This window comes from Dioscorea cayenensis, chromosome 4 (genome assembly GCF_009730915.1).
Source record: "Dioscorea cayenensis subsp. rotundata cultivar TDr96_F1 chromosome 4, TDr96_F1_v2_PseudoChromosome.rev07_lg8_w22 25.fasta, whole genome shotgun sequence".
Lineage (NCBI taxonomy): Eukaryota > Viridiplantae > Streptophyta > Magnoliopsida > Dioscoreales > Dioscoreaceae > Dioscorea > Dioscorea cayenensis.
The window spans coordinates 7,173,314-7,194,637 of record NC_052474.1 but is presented as its reverse complement, the minus strand read 5'-3'; the positions used below and the strand labels follow the sequence as shown (position 1 = coordinate 7,194,637).

General features: G+C 34.1%; 1 protein-coding gene across 1 annotated transcript; it reads left to right on the top strand.

Annotated features, from left to right (window-relative positions):
• Positions 1-14,842: 14,842 nt before the first annotated feature.
• LOC120259460 lies at positions 14,843-15,382 on the top strand. The gene has a single exon (XM_039267068.1). The coding sequence runs from the start codon at positions 14,847-14,849 to the stop codon at positions 15,285-15,287; it is 441 nt and encodes a 146-aa protein (XP_039123002.1). The 5' UTR covers positions 14,843-14,846; the 3' UTR covers positions 15,288-15,382.
• Positions 15,383-21,324: the final 5,942 nt, after the last annotated feature.

Sequence of the window (21,324 nt, the reverse complement as noted above, 5' to 3'; positions counted from 1 at the left end):
TCAGGTATGTTTTTTGATCCGTGTTCACCAATCGACTTCCATATAAGCTTCCTCCAATTTTTTTAGTATACATATTTGCTCTCATTAAATTCACCTTTTTTTTATTTTCTACAGTGATAGAAAAATCACTTGTTTTGGTTTATTACAATAGTTCAATCACTATAAGTGAGGAGCAACAATATTTTCATCGGATGATCATTCTTGTTTTTATATAGAAAATAATATCTCTTTAGCCAATTTAAAGAGAACTATTGTAGAAAATATAGAAATTATAGATGATCGAAGAATTACACAAATCAAATACTGTATGCCTATTTCCTCAAGTAAGCGAAGATCTATTATTGGTCTTTCAAATTACATAATGACCAAGATGCTCAAATGATGTTCAACTGCCACCAAACATTTCATGATGTTCAAGTTATAGAATTGTATGTGGAGCTCAGTATTGTGAAAATGAAATTGGTGAATATGGGAGTTCAAGTGTAGATGACCAAAATGAAGATAACTATATAGATAATAGCGAAGCAAGCACTGAAGATGAAGGCGTAGAAATGACGATGCCAGCATATGAGCCTCCGACACATATGAGGACACTTGATTTGGAAGCAAATGTCTACACCAGAATTTCTTGAATACCCTTCACTATATGTCAACACATTAAGAGGGGCAATGACAAATGAAGAATTTCATGTAGGTATGCAATTTCAAAACAAAGATGTTGTTGTAACAACAATTAGAAATTACTGCTTTCAGAAGTCTGTGGTATATAAAAGTAATTGAGTCTGATTCAACTCGGTATTTTGGAAGATGCAAGTTATATGCAATGGATGCAGTTAGAGAGTTCGTGCATCCTGTAGCAAGAGAAAGAAAATTTGGGGGATTACAAAATACAACGTGTTCACACACTTGTACAATGCAATGGTCTCCCAAGATCATTCAAAGCTAGATTCAAACATGATTTCTTGTTGTATACATGCATTGGTCAAAGAGAAGCGATCTATCAATGTCTCTGTTTTGATAGCGGAGATCAGGAACCGATATGGGTACACACCGATATATAGAAAGGTATGGATTGCAAAACAAAAGGCGATTGAAGCTATATTTGGTAATTGTGAGAAGTCATAAAATGAGATATCGAAATGGCTATTAGGATAGTAATTTGCCCTAGGGACAATAATCGATCTCTAAACTCTACTAGCATATGATTGAAATTACCCGGTACGTGATACTAATGTTTTTCATAGGCTTTCTTAGAGTTTCCACACATATGTGGAGGTTTCAAATATTGGAAGCCAGTAGTGCAGAAAGATGGTACACATCTTTATGGAAAATATAAAAGGAATTTGTTGATTGCAATTGCATAAGATGGTAATAAAAATATTCTTCCAATTGCATTTGCCATTATAAAAGAAGAGACGTTAGATGCATGGCATTTATTCTTCAATCATTTACGAGCCGACGTGACACCGTATGAAGGTATATGTTTTATTTCTGATCATTAGCAAGCTATCAAAGGAGTATTTAAAGTAATTGGTCGTCAGATGAGTCCCCCACATGCCTATCATTTTTATTGTATTAGACATATATCTGTGAACTTTATGTGCCATTTCAAAAAATAAAAAAAAATGCAACGGATAGTTGTTAACATTGGTAAGTTGTAAATCTAAATTTTGATAATTTTATTCTCTTATTGTTATTATTCTTTTTAAGATTTTTTTTTGTGGCTATTAATTATGTAGGTTACTAGAAAACATCTCATGATTTTACCTATTGGTGTGGCATTCTTCGATACTTTGACATAGAGGTAACAAGGTGGTTAGATAACATACCACGGGAGAAATGGGCTTAATTATTTGACAACGAAGGTCAAAGGAATGGTCATATGATCACCAATCTAGCTGAATGTATTAACTCAGTGTTAAAAGGGACAATGAACCTTCCTATAATAGCTTTAGTTAAGTCAACTTACTTTCAACTTGTTGAGTTATTTGTAAGGAAAGTTATACATGCACAAGCTCAAATTACATCAGGTCAAATATTCTTGGAAGCACTAATGAAGACAATTCAGGAAAATTAACAAACAACATGTAGCATTTATGTTCGTCAATTTGATCGTGAGGAAAAGTTTTTCATGGTAGATGAAATGGCACCACCTCAGTGCGGCGGTATAGCTAGTAGTTACCACATTGATTTGAGAAGATGATGGTGTGATTACGGTGAGTTTCAAACATTTCATTTTCTTTGTTGCCATGTTCTTGCAGTGTGGCCATACATTCATCATCATTTGCAGGCATATGTAGATAATGTTTATAAGTTTCAGATAATTTTTAATGTATAACATAAAAAGTTTCAACTAATGTCAAATGAGAGATACTGAAACCCCTGTAATGTTCCACGTCTATTTCTTGATATTACAATGTGAAAACCACCTTCAGGGCACCCAAAATACACTAAAATTCGTAATGAGATGGATATAAGGAATAACGATTAGCCAAAGCATTGTGGTTTATGTCGCAATGAAGACACACTTGTTGAAAATTGTCTGAATGCAGCTGGTTTAAGTCATATGTCGTAATGTAACCTAAAATATTGTACTTGTTGAATATTTTGATAATATATGTACTAATTTGTTTTAGTTATGGGAGTAATTTTTACATGTTAAAATTTTTAGATGCTTAATATTAAATTATTTAAATTATTAATAGTTTATTAAAATTAGTTAAAATATAATTAAGAGAGTAGAAGTGGGAATAAAAACAAGCTATAAAAATATACTATAAACTATAAGGTTTGGATGTCAAACTTTTTTAAATTTAAAATAGTAATAGGACCCGTGGTTTTAAAAAAAATAAAAGTTTAATATTAAAAAAAAATGGGACTCATGATTTTTTTAAAAAATAAAAGTCTAATATTAAAAAAAATGAGTAGGACCCACAACTTTTTAAAAAAATTATTAAAAAATCATGCGCATTTCCGTAAATAATTATGAAAATGGGTATTTTAGTAATTAAATAAAAAAATATACAATATTAAAAAAAAGCCGTTTGGTGAGGAAGGGAGCTATCGAAGAAGAAAGTGAAGAAAAGAATCGATTGTGCACAGGGAGAGAGAGAGAGATGATGTACTCTTGAAAGAACGAACCGGAGTATGATGCCCTCTTGTTGAAGGGGAACATATAGCTTTTAGTTATATTCACATGCTATTAGTTAAGGGGCCGTTCATTTCACTGTAAGTGAGGGGAAGTCAGAAAATTAGGGAAGTGCCATTTCCCGAAAATGGTGGGGAGGGGGAAGTGATATCACTTCCAAGATTTCTGATGTTCATTTTTCATAAAGTGAGAATAGAATTGAAGGATTCAGGTGTTGGATGAAGGTCTTTGAGTTCAAAAAAGACTTTGGAAGTGAAATGAAGTTAGTTTTTATAGATTGACTCACTTCCCCTCACTTTAGTTAAAAAATACTATAGTTGTACGCCATTAGAAAAGTATATGAATTGAGAGTAATGATCAAGTGTAACTATTATTATTCTCAAATATATGAAAGTAGGGGTGGTAATGGGGCGAGAATCTTCTATCCCCTCGGGGATTCCCTGAATCCCTTCTATGTGGGGGCGGGAATACCCTCCCCACCCTGTGGGGATCCCGACCTAATTAAACATATACATATATATATATATATGTGTGTGTGTGTGTGTGTGTAATTTTTTCCAACATTAAAAAATTCAAAGGCCTAAGTAATGATATAAAAAACTCTAATTTTAATTTAATTGGACTAATTATATAAAATATTTATTTTAAACAAATAACAATTAAATTAGATATTTGATTGTAAGTCGTTGTATTTGATTGTAATGACGTACTACCTAGTTGTATGAATTCCAAATTTTATGTTTTGATTTATATTAACAACCATTTGGAGATTTTTTTTTTAAGTTTTGATATGTTGGTTTGACAAGTTTGTTAGCCTCTATGTTGAGTAATTTTGACGTTATCATATTTTTATGTATATATCTGTGTAGAGTAGTTTTTCATGTTCCAAAATGTAATAGTATGCTTGCAAATAGAGAATTCTCGTGGGTATCCCCGTGGGGATGGGGAATCCCCATCCCACCATCCCCTCCTCATTGGTGGGGATGGGGACAGGGAGAGGTCTCCCCGCCCCCGCGCCACCCCGTTAGCACCCCTAAATGAAAGGTATCAGTTTTAGTATACCATTATCCAAAACTTATAATTTATGTAAAATGGTGATTACCTTGTAAAGATTAAGTGAGTAAGTAGCATGCCTCAGTGGTTGTGTCAAGTTTTTGTTGTACCAATGTATGCACACTTTGCTGAATTACCAATTCTGTAAGTTGTTGATCAATCAATAAAATTATAGTTATTAAATGAACACATGAGAGACAATAAATATACTTGTCACATATAACTGCAAATAGATAGAGCTTGACCAACACAAGTCATAGGCTGATATCATAGATTTTTGTTTGAAAATGGATATTTATATTAGCAAAACACAACTTCAACCATTCATACAAAAAGTGATAGTATCATGTGATATGTTTCCAAATATTTAGTATAGAACCTTTGTAAATGTAGTTTGATTAAAAAATAAACAAACAACAAAAACACTTGGCCATTGTAATCCTAAAAATAAGCTTAATTAATGCTTCTATAGCATGCACAACCTCCCCGGTAGAAATCTTTTTGCTCATGTGCACCCTTGGAAAAATCTGTTTTGGTCTGTTGTTGAGCATTTGTAACAGATTGAGACATCTTTCTTTTCACAGTGCCACCTTTATAGCTTGAGATAACCATACCCTCCCATATACCTTAAAGGCACTTATCTCTCTTGCATCTTTTGTTATTGCCTAAGTGGATGTGCAAAACCAGCTTTTGTGACATAGCTTTGTTGTGTATTCATAGTTTGAGAAGTACCCTATACAACCCTAAATATCACAACCCATCAAAGTAGAAAGATATTGAAAGGAAAATTTGTTAATGATTAATAACAAACCAAACTTACATCAGCATCCATCTTACAGTTACTGCATGAGCTTGAGTGGATATATTTTTTCCAGCTAGATTAGGCCTTTTGACTTGTTAAAATACAGAATTAACATCTTACACAAGACAAAAAATCTATGAAAGAATTACAAAATTTTTTTATAGGTAGACAAGGACCCTAAGTGAGAAAAAAAATAAAAATAAAAGAAATTAGTGTATGATAGAATTAAACCATAAAACATGACTAATTTAACTCTTGCCTTGCAATGATTTGTACCATTTTAGATCTCTCTTGATTTAAAGCTTGAGAATAACCCTATAAATAAATTACACAGATTGAGAATATCCTATTATTGGCCCATGAAAACTGATTTTCATACAATGACAGACCTACCTTTTGACTTGCACCTAGTTGAACCCTTTGAAATCCATCTTTAGTTATAGTTTATGAAGAACTCTGTAGACAGGCCCAAAAATCACAAATCACCAATTCTGAGAATCATTAAAACAAAAAACATAAAGGACCAAAAAAAAACTCACATCAGGCATCCACCTAATAGTTGTTGTAGAACTTGAGTTGTTTTCTTTTCTCAAAAAGAGTTCTCTGATTTGGGAAAACAAATGTGAATACCAAATTATCTTAACCAATTAATTAGAGATCTACAAGCTTTTACCCTTTCAGTCCCAGGTTTCTTTACAGTCTGCCTTGCAATTCTACCAGCTCTCCTATTCTACAAAGAATGGACAACAACATATCAATGCTTTGGTAATTAGTATAACATAATCCACACTGAAGTTGCTCAGAAATGAAGTATAAAATACTTACAGGAAATTTTGGAAGTCTACTATGTCCTGACATTATGTCCTAATTGCCCACATTTTCTACATGTCATTTGTACTCCTCTCTTAGATAACTTGGATTGGCTTCAACTTAATTCATCTGCTTTCTTCCTTTTGTTCTTGTGTGGCTTGCCTGGAGGTCTTCTCAACATGGAAGATAGAATAGGTTGTATGTTCTCCACGCACAAGACTCCATTTTTGCCCCTCTGATAGGTTGGATGTAATGAGAATAAATTTGCAATTGTGTTTCCTTTTAGTAACATGAGTGGACAAATTTATCAGGTCTAGCTTTCTTCAATACTAACCATCACTGCCACAACATGAATACAAGGAATACTAGTGAGATCCCATTTTCTGCAAGAGTAACTAGGGCTTCCAAATCAATCACATATTGGTCTATTGGTCCACAAGAAACTTGGTACTTTGCACCGCCAGCTTGCTTAGCCCAACATTTACTGGACTCTTCAATGATCCTATCAACCTTCCTTTGAATTTTAGGGCATAGAACTCCCGGGTACTTCTCAGCTACTTGTATTTTCATTACAACCCTCTCCATCAGCTTGATCCTTATAGTTTCCATCATAGTTAACACAAGTCTCCCTTTGCCTCTAAAATATATTTGTTGAAGCACTCACATAGATTGTTCAACAACATATCACACTTACACATTGTAGATAAATGTGCCTTGGACCAGTTCCTGGGGATGTCTTTCAACTTACTTGGGGCTCCTCCATTGTTTGGGCGAGTGATCTAAAGCCCTAAGTGAAGTAAAGGGGTAGGGTGTATATGCATGAACAAGAGAGGGATTTTATCACAAGAGGTGTTTTATTTCATTCAAAGGGGTAGGGTGTATCCACCTTACAAACACTAAGGAGCCTTATATAGACTCCAAGGGACTCAAACCACTTATAAAACCATGGGCTAAAACCACTCAAGCTCAAGTTTTACAACAGTACAATGACATGACACTTATTTGTGGAGTATAAAGATTCTCCACTATCTACAATACTACTACAATCACAAGCCTATTTTACACACTAAAAAAAACAAACTTTGCCTATTTTACATACTAAAAAAATAAGTATTCCCCTTTTTTAAATTCTTGTAAGTCTTTAATCATTTTTTCTAATTCACTAGGATATGATTCTCTTTATAGGTTTTTCTACTTCTTTTTCTAGGTATTATTTTTATGCTCTTAGGAATAATTATTCAGGAGATCTTCTTCCTCTTCTTATATTATGATATTTTTCTGTTTATGAATAGCTATTGTCATATTGTCATTTTTTCATCTTTTTGTATCATTAACTCTTTTCTTTTATCTCTTATTTCTTTTGTAATTTTTAATACTTCTTGTAGCTTACTTGTTTCTTTTTCTAAAGTTTTTATTCTTTTTAATAATTGTTCTATTATTTCCTTATCTTTATTTATTGTATTGTTGGATTTTTTTATTTTTTTTGTTCTTCAAAATTAAACTTATAGAGTTCTAAGACACATTTTCTACATAAAAATATTTCACATTTTTTACAAGTTACTCTATGTCTTGTTATATAGAATCTGTAATATTTATCACGTTTTGATTTAAAGTTTATTTCTTATGGTTCAAATTCATGTGTGCATTTTTCAAAATCTTTCTACTTGATTATATTGTTCAAATAAGTATTTCGGATTTATATACAAATTATGTGCTTGCTTAGTCATTTTCTTATCTCAATTATCTTATATCATGAAAATCTATTAAGTCTTCAGAGAAAAAGTTTGGTCGTTCATTTCCATCAAATATGCTATCCAAGAGGCATACCAAGGTAGTTAATTTCTCTTTTCTCTTTTGTTCATTCATTAATTAACCGTTTAAATAAAGGATGACATTGATGATTTTTTTGTTTGGTTAATTTGTAGTGTTGTCTGATGAGAAGAAAAGGATGTTGTATGATTCTGGACTCTATAATAATTCTTTTGAAGATGATGAAGATACAGAGGTACAGATACAAATCTCAGCATTCCTCTTTCATTTTGTGATTAATGTTTTGTTCTAGCTCTCAGCACTGACATTCTGCTTTCTCATGCATATAGGGTTTCACTGATTTCCTTCAGGAAATGATGATCCTCATGACACAAGTTAGAAGAGAGGTATATATATATATATATATTTTTACTGATATACATAAGTCTAAGGAAATGTGGGATTATTTGAAGTTTTATTTAATTATGATGTTGGAAATTGAGAACAGCGGAAGCAGTACAGTTTAGAGGAGCTGCAGGGAATGTTGGGAGACATGGCAATGAGTTTTGAGAACTGGGATTCATCCTCTAGTGCATGGTTTTGCTCTGATGCTCCAACAAGTACAAAGAGAAGTCATTGTGATTCAGAAACTCAGCAATCAAGAAGATCAGCAACAAGCATGCATTTGTCAACAGGCATGGAGTTTTTTGGCAGCATGAGATTTCAGTGACTGATCTATATGAGCTGGAAGGATGAAGATGGTGATGATGATGATGATGATGAGGAATGATGATGATGATGTGGATTGCTCTTGAATAACACACGTTGCATGAGTTTTTCTCTCAGTGGATAATTTGTACAGGGAGAGTGCTGGAGATTTCCAGCAAGCACTGCTCAGAGTGCTTGGATTTTTGTGAGCTGGAAATCTTGAACCATTTTGGGAACAAATGCAAATGTGAATGTTTGTTTCATTGTAAAATAGAATTTTTGAGAGGCGAGTTCCCAATGTTTCATTGTAAAATAGAATCTTGGCCAAACAAGGATGTTGGCCAAACAAGGATGTGATGAGAGGCAAGCGCCGGATGCTCATGAATAACTTTTTTTAGATGTTGGACATTTTGTTTTATTTGTGATGTGTAATTTTTTCACATTACAACCACCACTAATTTGCGAACTTGAGACCTGCACATGGCCTGAGCCCGTTCAAACTAGACAGCTTGGTTCAAATTAGGCTAAATCTATAATTATTACAATTCAAGTTTGTTCAAACTTAGTTTCGCACAATAATATGGGGCTTAACGTTTATCACAACCTTGCCGAATTTGATGATTTTTAATCAAAGCCCGCCCAAATATGTTCAAATAGGTTTTTCATCAAATAATAAATAAGTTATAAAAAATATTAACCAGTGAATATGACCAAATATTCTTCTATAAAACACATTATAATTAAAATACTAAATGCATATATTTATTAAATTACAAAAATTAAAATTCAAACCGATCAACAATAAATATATGTGATATAAGTATATATAAAAATAATTAATAAATAATCAATAACAATCCAAACCATTCTATATAAGTATAAATAAAACTAATCAATAAATATATTTTATAATTCAGGCCGGATTGGGTTAGACTCGAGTTTTTACCAATAGAACCAAACCCGAACTACTTTTAAAATGGGTTTATTTTTTTTTTTGTCCAAAGCTTGGTCATCGGGTCTTATATATTTGTTCAAGCCCTCACAATTTTCGGGTGGACCTTCGGGCTTGAGCGGGTAACTCGGCCCTTGGATAGATCTAGTGCAATAGAGTGTTATTAGAATGTTAAATGGACTGACTCAGGATCAAATTCCTGAGTCGATAATAATATGCATAATACTATAGCAATACTGTTTATTCACTGTTCATGATTTTTTTCTTGTGGGGGGATGTTATTCAATCTTTTTAAAACCGGACCAAGGAGCGAACTAGTCTTATATTTGGGTCAAGGGTCAGGATCAAATTCCTGAGTAGTAATAATATGCATAATACTGTAGCAGTATTGTTTATTCACTATTCATGATTTTTTCTTGTTGGAGGATGTTATTCAATCTTTTTAAAACCGGACCAAGGAGCGAACTAGTCTTATATTTGGGTCAAGGGTTAGTTGGGTTGACAGGATGATGTCATAAAAGCATATATATATATAATAATAACATACATGAACAATAGTGTTGAAATATATGAACAATCAGTCGACCTAATTCTTTGTGAAAATCAAATAACATATATTAACTAATTAAAGTATAGAAATTGATAGGATGCTCTGCAGATCCCCTTCTTCTTTCCAACACCACATTCGTGATCTCACTTGCATCGATCTCAGCTGCATGGTCATGTCTGCCGCCACATTTAATGACGTTGCTTGGGTCTTCCTCGCTCTCGTCATTGCTTTCTCTAGCTTTGGCTCTCTCGCCAACCTTGATGCGGATCGCTCCCTCTGGCCGGAGATGAGGCTACTCCAATTGGTCCCATGCAGTGGGTGGTGGGATATGGCATCGGAGGACTCACCGAAGGCACCTCCGATTGCACTCAATGGTGTCGACTTCTAGAGTCTCTCGAGGGAAGTTGCGGAGGGCCAGTTCTCAAGTCTTCAACGTCATGGAGACCGTTGCTCGGGTCGATCTCCAAAGATGGAATCACAATGTAGATGGGAGCAGCGTCTGCGGCGGCCACTTCAGGGAGGTTCGTGAGAGAGAAAGGAGGTTGAGATTGTGGATGGCAAAAGGCTCACAAGAAAGAGAACCCGTCAAAGAGTTATACATTTGCACAACACGATCGGTATCCTCGCCATCGGGTTCATCATCGACGCGATCGGCATCCATGCGCTCTTCGGCGCCCGAGAAAATAAGATTAGAAAACATTAAAATAATAAAAATAAAAAAACCGGAGTTTGCCTAGTTTTGGATCAACCGACCAGTTCACTGGTTTTAAATGGGTTTGACCGGTTTTAATGTTGGTCAACTATTGATATTAAACCGGTCGAAACTGTGGTCCTATTCCCGGTTTTTCCGGTCTGACCGGTAGATCCGGTCCGGTTTTAAAAACATTGATGTTGTTTCTATCCCTTTCAGGGTTGCATGGCAGGGAATTTATTAACTCGGTTTGGTTCCTACAATATCTCTTTGGTGTACACATGATAAGACTCTAGTCACCCTATGCCAATGTTGGCCAAATTAATAAATCCCTAAGTGATCATTAAGCTATTATAATTAGTGCACTACTATATTTATTTATCTATTGACAACAACTCTGGTAGGGTGGCGTTTGTCGCTCTTGTAAAAAGAACAAAAACACATTACTATGTTTTTGATAAAGCCATGAGAGGCAAAGTACAAATACTCATGAATATGGTTTTTTTTTCAGATGTTGGATTGACATTTTTGTTCAATCTGTGATGTGTCTAATGAATGTAATTTTTCACTCACTGTGGTTTGAGCATAGTCATGAGAGGCAAGTACAAATGCTTAAGAATAAGGTTTTTTTAAGATGTTGGATTGACTTTTTTTAATTTATTTGTGAATTGATTGTTTTTGTTTCATTTGTGATGTGTCTAATGAATGTAATTTTTCACATTACTGTGGTTTGATAAAGCCACGAGAGGCATGTGCAAATGCTCATGAATAAAGTTTTTTATAAGATGTTGGATTTTATTTTTTCTAATTTTTTGTGTTACTATAGTTTTTATCAAATCACGCATAATTTAGTAGTGTTTCAAGTTTCTCTTTATATTTAGGAGAGATGTGAATTTGATTTTTTTTAAATGTGCTTTTTAATTTTAATAAAAGTGAAAACATATGATATATTTTTTGTCCATGTACACTACTGAGAGTTGGTATTTATTTCTCTACCACCAATAAAGACATCACTATGGTTTGTGAAGAACCAGTGGTTATCATAATGTCATAAACAATTTAGTGGTGGGGAAAACTCTCATCCATCTTCATTGATGTGCACAGAATATTAACGTCAGTTTGTATTTTGGCCTAGCATACACTAGTATGGTTATTTATCTAAATATAGTTGATTACAATAATGGATTGCTAATAGTTCTCATCTAAATATAGCCGATCGCAGCGATCAATGATCGACACCTAATTGTCATATTTCCCAAAAATACAAGATATGCTAATACATAAGAGGAGTCCAATTCATTGGTTTGATCCTCACAAAACCTTAATGAGATTGAGAAATTGGAATCAAAATCTAGGAGGTCGAATTAGGTAAAGGTCCAATTCATTCATGTAGTTTACAACAACTTATTGACATTTATCATATAAATAACTAAAAATAACATTTATCACCCATCCCTCATTTTTTTTTTATTTTAACTGCATGCAAATTGTGACTATATGATATGGATCCAACTATCAAAAGCAATGATTGGGAATTACATGTAATTACCCTTATGATTTAAGGGATTGTCAAAAGAGATAAATATGTATGGAAATACACTAGTTACTATAATTTACTGACTTCTTAAAAAATTCCCCATACTCTACAACTTTAATTTAAAGGGGGAAGCCATTGTTTCTCCCATGAGTACTCACACTCGGACCCGTAAATATTACTGATGAACAATATTATACCAAAATATTCAGTGCATGAACAATACAAAAACAATACTGTCCGTGATAACAATTGAAATGGAAAGAAGAAAGAATCAATTGTCTTTATTTTTTAATCTCATTACCAAAGTTATATATCTATTTTTATACAAATCATATCTATATAAGGTAAATCCAATAAATTAGTGAAAGAAATTTGGATACAAGGTAAACCAAATAAATAAATCAGTGAAAGAAATTTACAATTGCAAAATTGAAATCCCAAAATATTAGGTGACAGTTTCTTCAGAAAAAAGATTCAAACATTTATCTAAAATAATTGTGCAGTTTTCTATAATTGTGCAGTTTTCTATAATTCTGCAGTTTAAAAAAATAAAAATAATAATTTTGCAGCTCTTGTCACTTGACATGCATGTGATAGTTAAAAAAAGTCAAAAAGTCCAAGGTAACATAAGCTTTGTTCTGAACTTTTAACCTAATTTTTTTCCTGCAATGATATATATATATATATATATATATAAAATTGCAGCTCTTGTCACTTCACATGCCTGTGATAGTTAAAAAGTTAAAAAAGTCCAAGGTAACATTAGCTTTGTTTTGAACTTTTAACCTAATTTTTTTCCTGCAAAGCTATATATATATATATATATAATATGCAAGGTGTATACTTTTTAATTTTCATAAAAAGATGTAAACAAATTTAAGATGTAAACGGTTTACATATGCAAAACGTATAAAAAAGATGTAAATTAGAGTATCTCCAACCGAGCGTAAAATAAATTGGAGATGCCTTGATTTGGCACAGGACGTGCTCCGATCCAACTAAGTACCAAATCCTGTGCCAAATCAAGTTTTTGCTACAGTGGCATGCAAATAGTTGTGTCACTGTAGCACGAGTTATTTTTTTAGTTTTTATTTTTTTTTTCTTCTGATTAATAGTTGTTTAATGAGGTTTGGGTCATCAAATTACAATTTTGGCTTACTTTTAGCCACATAAATATACATTATTATAAAGTTTGTACTTATAATTTCATATTTTAATCAAATTAATAACTTATAATTCAAGTTTGTTTTTTAATTAATAAGAAATAAAAAGTTGAAAAAAATAATACAAGAAATATAAATTCATTAAAATTAGGACAAATTACATGAACAATAATATAAAAAATTAGAAAATAGTCATAACATAGATTATCATCGACAACAATAAAAAAAAACCACAACACCTAAAATACAACTAATGAAGTTGGAAGTAGATTGGACTAATAGTCTGGCATGTTATCGCCACTTTCACTGCTAATAAATATTTGTAATAAATATTAAAAAAATAAAATATACATTTTAAATAATATAATATTTAAATTCAATGGTTAAAGGTGAAAAAGAATTAAAATTAATTAAATTTGTTTATGGTAGAAATATATAAATTATGAAGTAGGAAGAATATTTTTAGAATTTTATGTTTTAGAATTAAAAATAGAGTCTAAAGCTTCAAATATAGAATTTTAGGTTTGAGAGCTATGTAAACAAGTTCACATCTTGATATAAAAAGTATACATCTTTTCATAACCAATTATGTAAACAAGTTTGCCTTGATGCATTTGTCATTTCTATGAAAATTTATTTTATGTAATTTTAAGAATTAAAACAATCCTTTCAAAGTTATATTATTTACTTTCTTGAAACAAACTAAAGAAAAAAAATAAATAAATAAATCATGAATTTTAAGCCCTTTCAGCCATGACCCCGCTTTCATGGTGTAAGAGTTTTTTTTTTCAATTTTTTTAACTAATATGTAACAAACAATTCCAGACTTGGATAAGAGTGGAGTACTTAATGTCTCAATACACTTGTGCTCTCATTATGCATGATTTTGGAGATTCGATCTCAAATCCTCTTTAAAACAAATTAATACCTTGTGCAAAAACTCAATGTCACTAGACAAAGAGGCAAAGAGGCTGTTGGTATTTTCATAGCGTAAGTTGAGATAATTTGACTAATGGTTACTATAATGATTAGTTTTTATTTTTATTTTTTTTTATTTATAATCAGATATTTTAGTTGATCAAGTTGTAAATTCAGAGCAGACCGCAGGGAAAACGAATCTTCTTAACGCGATTGTATTGCTTATGGACCCTAACCTGGATGGTCTACACATGACTAGATGAAGCTTAATTTAAGACATTCGCTTTCAAAGTAATATATCTTCTCTCAGAAAAAATGTGTATGAATAACAAATGACAGACACCATTAGAATAGCATCTATTTCTAATAGGTAGAAAAAAAAGAGAGAAGGAATTATGACAATGTGGCATTATGAATAAAAGACCTGGACTTACAAGTGGATTGAGAACCCATGGGTGACCAATTCTCTATATCAGACTTGGATTCAAAGAAGTTGACCTACTTAAGTGCATCTGAAGTTGACTTATCCTACATGGCCAAAATCCATCCATTAATTTCAGTTTCAATCTTCATCCATTTTGGTCACTAACCAGACCAACGAACTTTGAACAACAAACACCTTTGAACATTCTTGCGAAACTTCATACAATTCCCAAAGTCTTATGGCCATTATACCCTTCCAAAACGTTAGAACTATTCAACACTCTGACAAAGTCCTATAAAACAAGGGATAGACCACCATGAATGGCATCATAATCTTCAACCATGGCCATTAGAGGGGTGTTCCATTCTGTGAAGACATTAGTGACAGTGGCTAGCAAGAAGCTCAGAAACAACTCTACACTGTCAAGGTTATCGGTTTCTTCTCGACGGCGTGTCACACCTCTTCTCTCTCGTGGAGCAAGTTTCATCCCTTTCTTTGGTGCCAAGAAGAAAGTCTCCAGTGATGACTGCAAGAACAGTAGGACTTCTGAGGAGACTGACATCTTTGTAGATATTGATGAAGACGAAGATGATGAGACTAATGTTTGGAGGAAGACTATTCTCATGGGTGAGAAGTGTAAACCATTGGACTTCTCTGGAGTTATATACTATGATTGTGAAGGAAGGCAGCTTTCCGAGTTTCCGGCTTCACGATCTCCGCTTCGCAGTCCTTTGCCGTCTTTCGCCTATTATTCTGAAGTAGAGAAGGATTTGGAGGACTGAATGGTTTATACATATATATATGTTTTTTTGTATGCTTGTTTCTTTATGTTCTTTTGTATTTCATGAGTGTACTTTATTAATGATGAAGTTATTCATTTGAGGATTTTATTAGTCTCAATTCCTTTAATCCTTATGTCTTTTTGATTAGTTATGTGTGGTTCCTTGTTCTATTACTTGCAGTTTAATTGATATGTAGCATGTGAAGAGAATCATAAAGTTCATATATTGCAGGAGAACAATAGATATAGAGAGACAAAATTAAGGGAGTTCAACTGTTCAAGCTTAGTCAATAGCTTAGTTAACCAAACATCAATGGAGAATTAATGTAATAGAATGAATTGGGCTTTTGTGCATGACGTACGAAGCCTATATTAATTTGGGAGTGAAGAAGAAAGGTGAAAGTGGACAGATGCTTCTGAACAATTCCAATATGGTATGAAGTCACAACTTAAAAAATTTTCATTTTAGTTAAAATATGTTCATTATGATTTTTTTATAATATTAATGTTGTAAACTTGTAATTTGATTATCTAAATATGTAAATGTAGTTGAAAGTGAAACACATATTTAATGTGCTCAAATTATATATATATATATATATATATATATATATATATATATTTTTAGGGTTTCTCTAGGGACACTCTTAAAATCATCCATAAATTTTAAATCTAGAATGGCTCATAGTATTGTTGAATTTACATTATTTTATGCATAATAATAAATAGTATTAAATAATTTTTAAATAGTAATTATGTATAGTAAATAACAATAATTTTGCACAATTCTCTATACAAATATTAACCGTTAGATTATCATTTAATAGTTATCATCAAGCATCTTGAAAAACAAATAACTCTAAAAATATACACACTTGATATTTCACCCAAATATGTATATATATATAACTCAAAAGCAAATTAGATTTTCAATGAAAAAACTATAAAATTAAAAATATATATAAAATAATTGATGATATGAGAACAATAGAGCGGGTCGATTGGTGATATTTGAGATTGTTGCTTGAAAGTCTAGCTCCCCTCCAACTTGTTTTTTTTCTTCTGTTGACTATCTTTTTGCTATGTGACTATGTCATTATAAGAACATTGGATTTATTGTTAAATATTATTTTTATTTTTTTTTTTTTTTTGAAAAAGTGGATAAACCACAATGCATTAAAAAAAAAGAAAGCACAGACTCCGACCACTAGATGTGGTTAGGGAGAACAAAAAGAGAACAACCACGCCGGGGACAACAGCCCCCAAAATACAATAACACTATAAAGAACCTAGCCGGAGCTTGGATCAATCGTCTCCTCTGAAGACCGAGTCTCCTCAAATGCCTTCACACGAGGGCCAAGGAACTCTAAACTGCGTCTGACAGTGTTGAAATTCTCCTCCAGCTTCACTTTTGGTCCGTCTGCGAGAGAAGAACACCAAGATACAAGCATACGATCAATTTTTACAATGAGACAATGAGTATGCATAATATTGGCATTGAAAATGCAATCGTTCCTAGCTAGCCAAAGGTTCCAAATAATTGCTTTCGCCACTAGGTCCCCAAAGGCCCTCCTCTCATGTTGCAAACCGTATCTCCACCGGCCCCAAAGATCTTGAAGCGACAACGGTAACTGTGGAAGATGAAGGATTCTGATGAAATGATCCCAGACCAGCTTGGCATAGGAGCAGTGGATAAACAAGTGGTCGACCGTTTACGTCCCGGTGTTACACATGACGCACGTATCAGTAGGTAATCTGTTACATCTCCTACGAGCTAAGTTCTCCAACGAAAGGATTTTATTTTGCCACACAAGCCAATTAAACAGATTAATCTTCTTAGGACACCAATTACGCCAGAAGAAGCGCGAAATCGAGCATCTGAGCCCTCCGTCAATTAAAAAATTGTAGAAGGACTTCACCGTGAAAATCCCATTTCCAGCAAGTCTCCAACTCTTAATATCTCTTAAGTTACTATCCGACGTCTGTAACCCAGTAAGAGACAATCTGACGACATCGCTGTCGGTGAAGGGCGGCTCCTCCAATAAGTGTAAAAGATCGTGAACAGTGCCATTAGGATGGTTGCTCGCACCGTACTCGACAGGCCATAGATGCATAGGGGCGGCACCGTTAATCCAACTGTCTTTCCAAAAAAATGTATCCTTGCCGTTAAGGACTTTGTGGGAGAGACAACTCCTTAGAGCCGGTAAACACCTCAACACCCCTTTCCAAAAAAAGGAAATCCTTCCCGACTGGTTTGGCCAAAGATTCGAGCGAGATAAGCCATAATTAAATTGAATCACCTTTGCTCCATTCCATGAAGAGTCCAACATGAACTTCCACCACCATTTCCCAAGAAGAGCCTGATTGAAGCGTTCCAGGTCCAGGATCCCCCAACCCCCTTGATCCCGAGGTCGACAGAGATTATTCCAGCGAACCAGTCGACAACCCGGATGATTAAAATCAGGTCCAGACCAGAGGAAATCCCTTCTAATACGATCAATTCCTTTAACTACCCAACGAGGTAATCGGAAAATGGACATCCAGTAAGTTGGGATAGCCGATAGCACTGAGTTCACAAGAGTGAGACGACCTCCTAGAGACAAATGTTGCATTTTCCAAGCCGCAAGCCGTTTTCTAACCTTGAGAATGACCCCTTCCCAAATCCCTGCTTGCGCGGCTTTCTACCAGATATAGGGATACCTAAATACACAACTGGTAACAAGTCCACCTTGCACTGCAGGGTGTCCACAGCAGCATGACTGGGAAGCACGCCGACTTGGCTAGAGTAAAGGCAAGTTTTTGAAAAATTCGTTTCAAGCCCCGATAACCCTTCAAACAGGTACAGAATCAGCTTAATGATCCTGAGATCCTCGCACCCACCAGCAGTTAGAATCAGGAGATCGTCCGCGTAGTGCAGATTGCATCTACTCCCGAACTCTCCCAAAGGAACCCCCACTAGCACTTTTGAGTTGAGCGCGTGCGCAAACATCGAACTAAGGACGTCAGTCACTAATACAAAGAGTAATGGCGACAGAGGGTCACCCTGCCTCAGACCTCTGTGATATCTGATGTAACCATTTGGAGATCCATTCACAAGAATAGAAGCTTTCGAAGTAGTTAGAATACATTTGATCCATCCTACCCATCTTACTCCAAAACCTCTAGCTAACAACAAATCGAAAATAAAGTCCCAATCCACAACATCGAACGCCTTGGCTAAGTCAACTTTTAAAATGTGTCCAGGGAGATTCCGCTTGTGTAAACTGAAGATCAGTTCCTCCGCAGTAGCGATGTTGTCTAAAATACATCTGCCTTTCAAGAACGCCGACTGATCCGAATCAACAAGCGCATTTATCACGGCACCAAGTCGGGTTGCTAAAATCTTAGATAATATTTTCAAAGAGGAATTAATAAGGCTAATAGGGCGAAAATCCCCTGGCGACTCCGGAGAGTCAACCTTGGGAATAAGTGCAATATTAGCCCAATTAATACGCTCAAGATTAGCTCTCCCCCAGTAGAAGTCTTCACAAAGAATAAGCAAGTCAATTTTGATAGTATCCCAGAATTGTCTAAAGAATAATAGAGGAAAACCATCGGGACCCGGTGCCTTATCCTTCCCAAGCTCGAAAACTGCCGTCTTAACTTCCTCCAACGTGAACGGTCTTTCGAGATGTGTTAAATCAACAAAATTCCTATTCGCAAGGAGTTTCCGGAAGTCAATCATGAATCGATTAGAACGCTTTTGACCAAACTGCTGTTGAAACCGGCAAGAGAACTCCTTACCAATCTCCTTAGGATCCGTCAAAGTGGTGCTGTTGAGATTGATACTAGGAATAAAATTCCTATTCTTACGACCGTTCGCAACCAGATGGAAGAACCTCGTGTTGTCGTCACCCTCTTTCAACCACTGCAGCCTAGATCGTTGCTTCCAATATAACTCCTCCTGCTTATTGATCAGGGCCAGCTCAATTCTCAAATCCTCCTCCTGTTTAGACTCAGAGGAAGAAAGGATCCTGTTTTCTGCCACCGCGTCCAGCTTATCCAGCTCATGCAGCAGGGCAAGCTTCCTGAGTTTGATGGAGCCAAAAGAGAACTTTGCCCAGGGACGCAGGTGCCCTCTAATATAAATTAACTTTTTAGCCAAGATGAAAGCACCACAGCCCGTCGGGGCACATTCCTCCCACCACTTTCTAACTAGGGTCACGAAAACCCTCAGCAGTGGACCAAGCCAGCTCATACCTAAAAGGCCTCGGAACCGAATGATGAATTCCGAATTCAAGCCTGATGGGGACATGATCGGAACCCAGTCGGGGCAAACTGTTCTGAATCAACTTAAGGGAATAAACAAGCACATTCATCATTCACAATGAAACGGTCAAGTTTAACCCAGATCGGGTCAGCTTGTCCATTGGTCCAGGAAAATCTACGACCCACAGCTAGTGGTTCAAATAATTTGAGATCCTGAAGGAACAAATTAGCCATTCTAATGTCCTCAAAATTTGGTGTACCCGAATTTTTATCACCTACATCAAATGTAGCATTAAAATCTCCGCAGATAATCCAAGGTAACCCGGGAGGGCCCACACTGGCACGCAACTCATCCCAAAAGGCCTGTTTTAGCGATCGAGCATTAGGCCCATAGACCGTAGTGCATCTCCAAGTCCGATTCTCTTTTTTAGACAGAAACTCCACAGTCACACTGAAGGAGCCCCTCAAAACTACCGTACCCGTAAGAATCGCACCATGCCAACCCAGGATATACATCTCACTTTTCACTATGTAACTATTTATAAGCACAGTAATACTATTTATAATATAATGTAGAATCGGTGGGTTTAGATTTATTTAGTTATTATGTACAAATTGATTGAATGGTGAAGATCAAATTACTGTGCATAATACTTTTCATTGTATAATTATTTATAAACACAATAATACTATTTATGATATACTGTAGAACCGTTGGATCAAAATCTAACGATGGATAATAACATTTGTAAATTTAAAATCTACGAATGTTGGTAGAGGAACACCAGAACTCAAACTATAAAAATCAAAACCACAGACAAACGTAATTTTTCAGGAAGCTCTGGTCCAGGATGTATCCCAAAAGATATCTACACAACTTAAATTAATAGTGTGATATTTATGCTAGTCGCTCCTTGTAGAGAAGGTCATCATGTAGTTAATTTTTTTTTTTGTTATGAATAAGCGGATGGATGGGAGATTTCTACAAATAGTGTCTCATTGCATTTCTGTGTGTGTATATATATTTGTTTTATTATTGGTTTTATGTAATAACATGGTTTATCAAAAAATTTTTTACCAAGACATTCATAACCTAGCGGTATTGGCTATATTATGAAATGCGCATACAATACATTCAGGGCCCACCTGGCCCTAGGCATAGGTGACGACCAAGACCTATGCATAGGCCTCATATATTTATTTATTTTTAATTATATTTAAAATTTTTATTTATTATTTTATCCACATAATTATAATTTTTAAAATTTTAATTGTTTTCTAAACTATAAAACTTAATTTATGATATATCAATATCTAATAAATTTGGTGTTATAATAAGGCCTCTGAATTTTCTTAGGTGTCACTATACATTTTTTAAATTATATTTAAGATTTCATTTCCTATTATCCTATCACATAACTATAGTCTTGAAAATTTTGTATTTAGTAAACTAAAAAATTTAATTGATGATATATCAATATGCAATATATTTGGTGTTATAATAGAGCCTCATAATTTTCTAGAGCCCCACCATTCATGTTTTTTTTAAAAAAAAATTTTTTTAAAATTTTTATTTATTGCTATATTATACACATAATAATTATTATGATCGTGAAAATTTTATTTTATTTATAAATTATAATACTTAATTTATTATAATATCAATAGGCTAAAAATTTAGTTTTATAATAGGCCCCACAATTATTTAGGTCCCAAAATTCATTTTTTTTTAAAAAAAATTTTCATTTACTATTATATATTATTCTATTTGCATAATATTATTTTATCAG

What these genes read in the sequence shown, in the direction of transcription:
- LOC120259460 (XM_039267068.1), top strand. Translation starts at nt 14,847, where the DNA reads ATGGCCATTAGAGGGGTGTTCCATTCTGTGAAGACATTAGTGACAGTG.